We start from the raw sequence: 11,952 nt of genomic DNA, 5'->3' as shown, positions 1-11,952 counted from the left end.
GTAAATGGTGAGTAACTTGAGCTCCTATGGGGAAGTAGTGAGAATGGATTACCGCATGCTCTATTCGCTAATCAGAAAAGAAAAGGGGCAGATCATAGTGATAAAAGAAGAGTCCTCCGCCACCCACAGTGAGGTGAAAAATGCAGTTTATTGAGTTGGTAGACATCACCATAATCTTAATCATTACCAACATCCCCTTTCCCATCGTCACTTTAATTGTTAGTTGAGCCACCTGTTCCACTTTCGTGAGTTAGCCTTATTCACACCATCTCTTGGGCCTTCTAAGATGTATCTTTTCGTGTTGTATATTTTTAGTGGTTTGTTATGGTAATTGCAAGTCGAAATTCATTCCACTTACTCATATGGCGTAATACAAATAATTAACACAAGTTTCTATGAAAATCATTTTATTACAAAATTGTGGTGATGCAGTATAAAAAAACTAGAACTAGTTAACAAAAATGAGAGAAAACAATGAGGAACTGGTCAAAGCAGGATGATGAGTGCAGGGAGGGGGGACGCGTGAGGCCTACCACTTGTGCTTGACGTAGTGGTGTATGGTCTTGACGATGGGCACCTTGACGGGGTAGGGCTTGGGCACGGGCACGGGCACCTGCTTCTCGATGTGCACGGGCACCGGCCGCTCCACGGGGAAGGGCACGATCTTCTCGACGGGCACCGCCACCGGCTTCTCCACCGTCACCTGCTCGTTGTGCACGTCGGGCACCTCGATGAACTGCGGCACCTTGATGTGCAGCGGGTACGACTGCGGCACCGCCACGGGCACCGGGTGCGGCACCTCGACCGGCACCGGGTGCGGCACCGTCACCTTCACTATCTTGACGTGGCCGCCGCCGTGGTCGTAGCCGCCGTGGTCGTAGCCGCCGTAGCCGCCGCCATCGTCGTGGTCCTCTTCGATGCCGGGCGCCGCGACGCACGCCGCCACCGCCACCCAGGCCAGCACTGCTGCTCTAGACCACGCCTGCAACACGAGTCACCGCGCCCTCTCACTACGACAGTACGGGAACAACGCCGCCGCAGTCTACATACGAGGAACAACTGGAAGAACTTTGGGGGAGGAAAACAATCACGAACGAAATTCTATAAAACTATGGCAGTATCTTCTCTTGTACTGGGTGGTTATAATTAAACTTTCCCTATTTAATACATTATATCACGGAAAGTAATTACCGTACTGGTACGAAACTTGGTAGCATAGAAACTTCCTGGCAGATTAAAATTGTGTGCCCGACCGAGACTCGAACTCGGGACCTTCGCCTTTCGCGGACAAGTGCTGTACGAAGTAAGCCACCCTTCCACGAATCATATCAGCGCACATTCCGCTGTAGAGTGAAAATTTCATTCTAGAAACGTCTCCCAGGCTGTGGCTAAGCCATGTCCCCGCAGTATCTTTTCTTTCAGGAGTGCTACTTCTGCAAGGTTCGCTGGAGAGCTTCTGTAAAGTTTGGAAGGTATGAGACGAGGTACTGGCGGAAGTAATTCTATGAGGACGGGGCGTGAGTCGTGCTAGGGTAGCTCAGTTCGTAGAGCACTTGCCCGCGAAAGGCAAAGGTCCCGAGTTCGAGTCTCGGTCCGGCACACAGTTTTAATCTGCCAGGAAGTTCATATTGCCGCACACTCCGCTGTAGAGTGAAAATTTCATTCTTGGAAGCATTAATCAGCTGAGTATGGAGTGCATGATTCCATGCCTCGCACCACTACCGTCCAGTTCCAACTATGGCCACCTGGTGCCGTGATCAGTCATCGTGAGTCAAAGTCTCACACACGTGACCAGTCGCAGAGCACTTCTTGACGTGTCAACATTAGTTTGGATAAAAGAAGCACGGTATTATTCGTGAAGCTCTGTTATCAAAACAACAGTAATGCTGCAGCTGCACTTAGAGGATATCGTCGGCTATAACGATTACGGAGCGGTCCTCCATCTCCAATTCGCGAAGCATGACAAATAAGTTCGAATCAACTGGATAACTGGGCGTCGCTGCAGGAAGAGGCCGACGACAGGATGCACCATATGTGGTTGATGAAATAGTTCTGGCAGAAAATGCTGCGCGCAATTCCCGATCGTCAGACAGTGCTCATGCTGTGTCACGAAAGGTGAACACCCCGTGGTCTACTGTACGGAAGGTGCTTCGAACCATTCTCAAATGGTATCCGTAAAGGACCCATATCGTACAGCACCTTACACCACAGGACGCGCAACGAAGTCTGCACTTCGCTCTTCACTTTCTCGCAAGGGTTGAAGTTGACGAGGGCGCGCTCTGGACCATCCTAAGGACAGACGTATCTCATTTTTCTCTCATGGGTGAGATGAACGCACAGAATAGCCGAGTTTGGGTATCTTCACCTCCAGTCACTGTGCATGGACTTCCTCTGTGTAGTATACGCGTCGCAGTATGGTGTGGCTTCAGGGCTACGTTCATCACTGGCCCATTCTTTTTTGAACAGATTGGCCTCAAGGACCAAAGACACGGAGTGTGACCGACCAGCATTATTTCGCCCTACAGGAGAGAGGTGCATTGAACTCAACTGTTTCCATTTAATATGAGGCCACACCGCACGTCACTGGTGAAGTTCATCGGCTTCGCCGAAACACATTCGGAAACGATCGAATTATCAGTCTACCGTTTACAAATGTTTGGCCGGCACGATCACCTGATTTCACTCCCTGTGATTTATTATTGTGGGGCTACCTGAAGGGCAGGTAGTATTCACACATGTGGTGATCTGAAGCACAGCATATCAAGAGAGGCAGCCAGAATACCTACGGACATGGGTCACTACATGCTTCATTCTGCTGTGCAGAATGCAATTCTGCGCTTTCAGATCCTTCTGGACACTGATGGGCGCCACACTGAGCCCCTTTTGTAGCAGTAATTGCACCGATATGAAATGGTTCTGGCGTACAGCAGATGCACATCAAAAGTGTTTCAATTGAATCGATGCTGCATTATTTCTCTTCCCCATGTTCTTGACATTAATGCTACCAACTTTGGTACTCTTACGGTGATTAGTTTCGGTGCTAAAACGTGTTAAATAAAGAATGTTTAATCAGAACCACAGGTATATTGTTCTGAATCATGGACAATAACAAAAAAAGAGAACTCATGTATATAGGCAACAGAGATGAAGTTCATGTGATACGTAAGGGGCTGTAATAAAATAATTAATGAAACAATAAGACCAGATTTCAAAAACTTTTTAGTTAGTGACACAATACAAGAAAATGGGATGGAAAGAAATAAACTTGTTCATAGAACGATAGAATGTACATTTGCCACAAGAAATGGATTATTATCCGACTCGAAGGACAGAACTAGTAAGGGGATAGAGACCGGAACACCTGAGTTTAAAACATAATCTTTGGTGAAATATGGAGGTAACGAAGAGATTATTCAGCGGGTTATACATTTAGCAATAGCATTTGAGTGTTGATTGCTTGTATAAAGGTATGGCTCGTATAAGAAGCGCGGAGATCTAACACGTGTCAGAATTCGACTGTGGCCTATGGAGGCTGTGGTCTACGATTGCAGCTCCCTTAATACGAAAGGCCCGCCGACAGTAGTGCTCCCTAGGAGACAGTCGACTTCGTGTATCCCTGTTCTGTGTACAGTGCCACGATGGGCGTATTCTTATGTGGACACTCTGAAGGAAACGAACCTTACCAGAGTGTATTCGTAATTCTTATACCGATCCAGTTGCTGTCTTGATGGTATGGGATGCGATGGCATGCGCAGTACGATCATCTCCGACTCGTGTAGCTGGTAAATTGGACAGCTGTTGTTACATTTCTGAGATGTCAATCCCGATGGCTGTGTCCTAAGTCAGAGATCTCCGCACAGTTGTCTCTCAACAAAATAAGGTAAGACCTCATGTTGCCTCGTCCTGACATACCTATACAAAGAGGATGTTCGACGGCCTGGCGAGCGTGTTCTACAGATTTCTCTCTCACTGAATAGGCAGTCACTGGTACTTGCACACCCTCACGTGGCAGTCATTGCGATTAATAAACTCTTCCAGAAACCTGAAGCAGCACGGCATGATGTACTCGTCGCATTTTTACTCGAAGCTCAGTTCCACTCGATGCCCTACTATGTCAGACCCGTTGTTGCTGCTACAGATAGTATCTCTATGTGCAGAGTCTCTCACCCTGTAAACTCCCATTTGACTTACAAATTCAGTCATGCATTAGTTCTACAGTATTGTATATCCTCAATAAGAAAACTTCCGTTTTTTGTTGTCCTTCTTTACTTTGGAATTTCATTGGCCAGTAGTGTGAATAGCCATATCACGCAGCTTCTGTCCAGATTACATCAAATTTATCTTCATTTACCTGTTTGAAAAGGCGAACAGTATCAACACCATCAGATACAGCTCAGGAACTTGTCTTTTTTGCAGGCCCGATCAAGGATTTCGGATAGTTCCGTTACGTTCTGACAACACATTTCCCATTAATCCACTCACACTTTCAATCGATAAACCGTCCTATTAAAAAATGGAAAAGCTTTTTCCTAAGTTGTTCAACCAGTCAACAAGACAGCTTCATGTCCCAAAGAATTATCCACCGCCCAAAGCTCGCTTGAACTTCATACTCCTGCACTAGGCGTAGTTGTTTGGAAATGGTATTGCCCTTATCTTCTTACGACCTTCGAATTGAGTTACAGAGCCATTGTGTGGGGGTTCACTTTTAAACATGTATTCTGAACTTGATGTTGCGAGAATGAAAGCAGCGACAATCCTATTATCGACTGACAGTTGAACACCGAGTGACCGACGCTTACGCTGTCAGCTACTGAGACGCATGACTAACACCATATAAATTAAAGTCACTTTCCCTACAAGAGCGACGTGTATTAAATAAAAATTGTATGTTTTCTGAGTGCTGAATTTCGACTTCACAATGAATTGCAAGTACGCCATCAATCACAGAGCAGTCTCATCAATTGATCAATAGTACCGATTAACCGGTTCATATGCAGAGATTGTAAGGTGCCCAAAAAGCGACATACTTGAAACACAGGAATATGTATACAGTGTACTACACTCCCTTCTATCGTCATCCTCCCAGCATCATATATGGTGTGTTGAAACAGCGTCCTTGATTCTACACTGTTCTGTGTGGTAATGCATTTGAAATTGCAGACAGTCACAGTATTTACTGATTCACAGGACGTCGATTAATTAGTTAAAAATTTACCTCTCACAGTGAATTAAATGTTGACTTATAAACTTTACATCATAGCTAAGTAGATGTGTTAGTATGAACGGCCTTACGATGATAACTTACTACGGATGAAACAAGTTTAAAGTGAGCCCTCCCTTCTCAGGAAACGCTTCAATTGAAGCGCCGAAACTGTAGCAAAGGAAGATTCGACTTAGGTTTGATTGCGGCTGCTATTTGCATCCATCAACTATGATAATTCCAGACAGATTAAAGAACTCGATAGCGTATCCCTGCATTTTGATCGCAATGCTCTTATCCCAGCTGTAAGACAAGCTGTGGATATGCGTTGGGCTACCCATGTCGATATGGACATTGCTTACAGAAGGTCACGACTGAATTCATTGGAAGAATCCTAAGGAAGTGTAGTTCATCAACAACGGAAGTAGCTTACAAAATCACTCGTTCGACCAGTACCTGAATATTGCTCGTCACTATAGTATCCATATTAAGTAAGACGAAAATAGAGAAGACCCTAAGGAGAGGAGAGTGTTTCGTTACAGGTTCATATAGTAAGCGTCAAAATGCTACGGCGACACTCAGCCAACTTCAATGGCCGACGCTGTCAGAGAGGGGAGGGACGAGAGTTGCGGATCACTGTACGATGTATTGTTAAAGTTCCGAGAGCCTGAGTTTCTAGAAGACTCAACGAATACATTGCTTTTTCCAGCAATTCTCTCACGAAAGACCGTCTAGATGAAATCAGAGATTAGAACCCACACGGAGGCTTACCAGAAATCGTTCATTCCGCGTATCGTACGCGACTGGAACAGAAAAATGGGGTGGTTACACTGGCACACAAAGTACCCCAGCCACACACCTATGCTGACTTGGTACACGAACTACGCCCCGCAACACAACTATGGTGGCTTGCAAAATATAAAGTGGATGTAGATGCAGAAGTTTCAAAATAACTCTAAGTCTGCATCAGAGTGAAAGACTGTTTCTGAAGCTTTAAGATGTGCCAAACGAATGTAGTCAACACGATCAATAAATTGTGCATCAAAGAAAAGGAAGATGTATTTCCCGAGAAAGGTTACATTTATAATTTATTTCTTATCACAGGTTGGTAGGAAAAAGACAGTGACGTATGTTGAATATTTAAAGATATAATATGAAATAAAACTTAGTAGAGAAATCAGTTCCTCTCAAATGAAGATATCAGTTTTCCCATCTGTGATTACTGACGTAGTGTATAGCAGATTGTGCATCGTGTTGCGGGACTGACCTTCTGGTGCATGCTGCTGGTGCTGGAAGTGCTGCTACTGTTGCTGCGGATGGAGCTGGTGCACCTCTGGATGCCTCTGCTCGGCGGCGCCGGCTCTTATAGCCAGCCACCGAGCGGCGGGCGGCGCGACTTTCACCGCGCCACGGCAGTTCGCCTCACCTTCACTCGGTCGGCGCTCCGTCATTGTTGCGGCGGGGGAGGTGGGCTCGCTCTCTGCGCAGCGCCGCTTTCCTCGCGCAGTGCGTCCTGAGACCGACACCCGCAAGAAGAGCGACTTCCCGGCTCGGCGCGGTGCGTCGTGGCAGGGCGCCCAGGGCCAGAAGGGCCTCTCCACGTGCCTCCGTCTATTATCGACTTCCGGCGGTAATATTGCGCACTGAAGGGCCGTGCGACAGCGGCCGCGGCAGCCGGCGAACGGGAGCGAGCGGTGAAAGGGCGGGAGAAACGCGAAACACTTCTCTCGGTGCTCTCCGGAATGAAGGGCGTCCTTCTCTCTCGCCTTCGCAGCTAGTGTCGGCAATTAAATACCTTTTCCGTCGGGATAAATAAAAATATCTTACGACAAAATAGCTTCGAATCGTTCAGTTGGCTTCATTCGTCCTGATCTGAAAGGAATTGCCCCATTACGCACGACGAGATCTTAGCCGTTTTCTGGATGGTTCATGAATTTATGTCGCTTCATCTCCCTCTTGATTTGAGCAGGAAGAAACAGTCTAGGCTGCAACGACAGTAGAAGCTTTATAGACGCGTTTCGTCTGTTTGAGGCATCTTCAGAATTTTCAGTCAATAAATTTTTTCTGGGTTTATGACCGCATTGTCAATATGTAAAACTACCAACGTTTCGGTCACTGTTGCAAGTGTCGGTACATATTGACAATCCGATCACAAACGCAGAAAAATTTCATTGACTCTGACAACGGCCGCGGAACCCTAGTTTATACTTCATAATTTGTTTGAAAACTCCGGGTAACGCAATAGTCATAATTCTATTTAGAATTGAGGCCCTATGTTAGCAAAACTGCATGATTTCGCAGGAGGTATACACCAAAATACTGGCTAATTATGACTAATGCGTTGCCCGAAGTTCTTAAACAAATTCTGAAAATGCGTCAAAAAGGCGAAACGCCTCAGTAAGTTTCTGCTGTCACTGAAACCTAGACTGTTCGTCCCGTTGAAAATACACTACTGGCCATTAAAATTGCTACACCATGATGATGACGTGCTACAGACGCGAAATGTAAACGACAGGAAGAAGGTGCTGTGATTTGCAAATGATTAGCTTTTCAGAGCATTCACACAAGGTTGGCGCCGGTGGCGACACCTACAACTTGTTGACATGAGGAAAGTTTCCAACCGATTTCTCATACACAAACAGCAGTTGATCGGCGTTGCCTGCTACAACGTTGTTGTGATGTCTCGTGTAAGGACGAGAAATGCGTCCATCACGTTGCCGACTTTGATAAAGGTCTGATTGCAGCCTTTCGCGATTGCGGTTTATCGTATCGCGACATTGCTACTCGCATTGGTCGACATCCAATGACTGTTAGCAGAATATGGAATCGGCGGGTTCAGGAGGGTAATACGGAACGCCGTGCTGGATCCCAACGGCCTCGTATCACTAGCTGTCGAGATGACAGACATCTTATTCGCATGGCTGTAACGGATCGTGCAGCCACGTCTCGATCCCTGAGTCAACAGATGGGGACGTTTGCAAGACAACAACCATCTGCATGAACAGTTCGACGACGTTTGCAGCAGCATGACTAACAGCTCGGAGACCATGGCTGCGGTTGCCCTTGACGCTGCATCACAGACAGGAGCGCCTGCGATGGTGTACTTAACGACGAACCTGGGTGCACGAATGGCAAAACGTCATTTTTTCGGTTGAATCCAGATTCTGTTTACAGCATGATGATGGTCGCATCCGTGTTTTGCGACATCTCGGTGAACGCACATTGGAAGCGTGTATTCGTCATCGCCATACTGGCGTATCACCTGGCGTGATGGTATGGGGTGCCATTGGTTACACCTCTCGGTCACCTCTTGTTCGCATTGACGGGACATTGAACAGTGGACGTTACATTTCAGATGTGTTACGAACCATGGCTCTACCCTTCGTTCGATCTCTGGGAAACCCTACATTTTAGGAGGATAATGCACGACCGCATGTTACAGGTCCTGTACGGGCCTTTCTGGATACAGAAAATATTGGACTGCTGCCCTGACGAGCACATGCTCCAGATCTCTCAGCAATTGAAAACGTCTGGTCAATGGTGGCCGAGCAACTGGCTCGTCACTATACGACAGTCACTACTCTTGGTGAACTGTGGTATCGTGTTGAAGCTGCATTTGTAACTGTACCTGTACACGCCATCCAAGCTCTGACTCAATTACGGCCAGCGGTGGTTGTTCCGCGTACTGATTTCTCAGGATATATGTACCTAAATTGCGTGAAAATGTAATCACATGTCAGTTCTAGTATAATATATTTGTCCAATGAATACACGTTTATCATCTGCATTTCTTCTTGGTGTAGCAATTTTAATGGCCAGTAGTGAATATTACCGCTGCTCCAACATGGCCATAGAGTGGGAGGGTTTATTTCTAACTGTCAATGCTTCGACTATTTTACCTATATTTTATTTGCCTGCGGATAAACTGTGCACTTACGACTATGGAGCCATTTTCAGGTTATTCCGTACTGTATTTTTGATCCTTTCCTCGCAGAGTTTTAGTTTCAGTCGCGGTGTGCAGGGTGTGAACAAAAATATTAACCAAAGTAAAACTAAATAACCTCTGTTCGAACAAGGCTCGGAAGACCCTAAGGGTAATGACCGCCGTTTCATCGTCAGCCTACAGGTGTCACTGGATGTGGATTGGAAGGGCGTGTGGTCAGCACCCCGCTCTCCCAATCATTGCCAGTTTTCGTGACTAGCAACAAGAATATTAAAACGCCAAAAATACCACACCTGGGCCTACTATGGATTAGGAAACCCGTTTGCATTCAAAATTGCTTCTAGCCATCTCGGAATGGATAAATGCAGGCTCTGTCTGGTTTTCAGGGGATTCTTAAAACATTTTTCATGTAAAATAGTAGCAAGTTCATTTAAAATAGTAGCAAGTTCATTTAACGATGGTGGAGTTGGACAGCGATCACACACACTTCTCTCCACAGTAACCACAAAGGCACGTTAATACTGAGATATGTAACCTGTGCCCAGGGGAGATGGGGAGATACGGTAATTCATCCTAGTTCTCAGTCCTGGACGATTCACGCCTTGCGAACGGGGATCCTTTCGTCCTGGAACACAGCATTACCACTGGGGAACAAACGTGATAACAAAGAGTTATTTTCAACCGCTTGGCTGTATAATTCCTACGTTTGAACAAATTTTGTACCATGAGATGGACCTGATCATTCAAAATAGTCACGTAATTCTCGGCAGTAACGCCACCTTGCTGAATAACGATGGGGCTCATGGAACACTATTATATGGATGTCCAAATCATCACCGAACCTTCGCCATGTTTCGATGTTGAGACGTAAATTCGACCAAAGGTTGGAAACAGTGTAGAACAAGAGTATGCAGCCAAATGTCTTTTTACATTGTCCATAGTCCAGTTTCTATGGCTTCGGCGACACGTTTTCCTTTTTCAGGCATTTGCATCACTGGTTTTGGGTTCCAGTTCGCTCTGCAATGCCCTTATGAAACTCCGTTCGTTTCTCGAGTGCGACATTCACTTCTGCTGCAACTTTGTAACAGTGATCCTCTTATTTTTCGTCCCTTTCATAAGTAACCGCCAATCACAATCCGCGTTTTCACTTAGCAGATGTTGCGGAGTATATTTTTGATAAGATGCCTCCTACAACACCAAACATCGGCTACCAAGGCTAGGGAAGTACCCACCATACGTGCACATAGCTCCGAAATACAGCACACACAACTACACAGAACACTGTTCTGACCAGGACTAAAACTTACACGTACTGAGGATATTGCACTAGCGCCGTTCCTGATCAATTACAACAACGCGACCTGCAAGTGTTTGGAAAAAAACGACATTTTGTCTATGGAGTACGTGATTGATTATTTTGTAAATTTTTTTTGTTTATTATTAGACGCAACCACATGTTTATGACACAGTCATTGCCGGTTTCGGCCATACAATGACCATCTTCAGATTTTAAAGGTTGCATACACTGAACACAGTAGGCGCAATGACCCTCTTCAGATTCTAAAGGCAGCATACACTGAACACAGTTTCATGCGTTGATAACGCATAAACCTGTGTTCAGTGTATACCGCCTTTAGAGTCTGAAGAAAATAAACAAAAAAAATTTACCTGCAAGTTTGGCTGGAATGTGCTTTTATGTTCAGTCATGCATTTCTGACGGTGCTTCCGTTTTTTTCTCCGACCCCTGTATAACATGCGACATATGTGATTCTCACACTTTAAATTTACAAACACATACACTTACTCTCATACCTGTGCACATACACATGAAGCTATTTTTTGTCTAGGAACTGGTCAACACTGTATTATAAATAAATGATAATAGTTCGATTTCCTCAGTACCAACCAGGGTTTTCGAGAGATCTTCGTTAGTTACCAGACAAATGTCGGAATTGAAGTTCCGTCGCCTGCTGTGATATTTGCTTGAAAAGAACAGATTTCTACAACAGGCCTCCCTGGTGTCGCGAACTGGAAATGAAAGATTTAAATACAGCAGCAGTTTTCTCTGCGTGGTCCTGAAAGAAACTATAACGTTACTTACGTATGTCACTCGTATTATGCACGATTAAAAGAAGCTCCTGAACAAGAAATATTGCTTGTATTTTTTAGTAATATGTGCCTTTACTGCTCTTTTGGTCCTACGTATGGGACCAAACAATTACAGAAAATTGAAGCGGCAGAAATGAGACTTCTAAGGCCTTTAACTGGATACGAATTAGATCATAGGAGAAACAATGAGATAAGAGAGCTGTTCCGTGATGTAGCACTAGTAGAAAATGTCCAACAGTATAGAAAGGAGCATTTACTACTGTGACGGGTTACCTAGAACGACTGTCAATACTTCACTTGATCCTGAAGTGTATCCTAAAGATAGATTCTGTCAGTCATTACCACTGAGCGACCAGACGAGCTGCAAGTGAGTGGACAAGTCATGTTTGTGAAAAATGTTATCTATTGTAAAGAGCTAAACAGTGTCCTATGGTGCCTTGGGAAAGAACCACCCGGCACGTAGCTGTGTGAGCTACGACAACAGGGCGATAACACAGACCTTCAAGCAAGGTCGGAGCGCCAAGATGGCTGAATGGAAAAATATGAATAAAACCTAGTATCGTACATTCATTCGTTAATTCTATTGTGTTCCGTATAGACGTGTTATTATCTGATACCTAAGACCAGTCTCTAGTATTTTGTTGAAATTGTTCCTTCCCGTTCCTTTCCTTTCCTTTCTCCACTCTCCACCGTGAGTTTA

At 45.3% G+C, this 11,952-nt stretch overlaps 1 protein-coding gene across 1 annotated transcript; it reads right to left on the bottom strand.

The window, feature by feature from the left end:
* Nucleotides 1–390: 390 nt before the first annotated feature.
* LOC124777506 (MAGE-like protein 2) lies at nucleotides 391–6,524 on the bottom strand. The gene is made up of 2 exons (XM_047252949.1): nucleotides 6,468–6,524; nucleotides 391–982 (listed from the first exon to the last, which is right to left on the bottom strand). Exons 1-2 carry the CDS (start codon nucleotides 6,477–6,479, stop codon nucleotides 530–532), a joined length of 465 nt encoding a protein of 154 aa, XP_047108905.1. The 5' UTR covers nucleotides 6,480–6,524; the 3' UTR covers nucleotides 391–529.
* Nucleotides 6,525–11,952: the final 5,428 nt, after the last annotated feature.

Source organism: Schistocerca piceifrons, chromosome 2 (genome assembly GCF_021461385.2).
Source record: "Schistocerca piceifrons isolate TAMUIC-IGC-003096 chromosome 2, iqSchPice1.1, whole genome shotgun sequence".
Taxonomy (NCBI): Eukaryota; Metazoa; Arthropoda; class Insecta; order Orthoptera; family Acrididae; genus Schistocerca; species Schistocerca piceifrons.
Note: the sequence above shows the minus strand (reverse complement) of the source record. Positions and strands in the feature narration are given on the sequence as shown.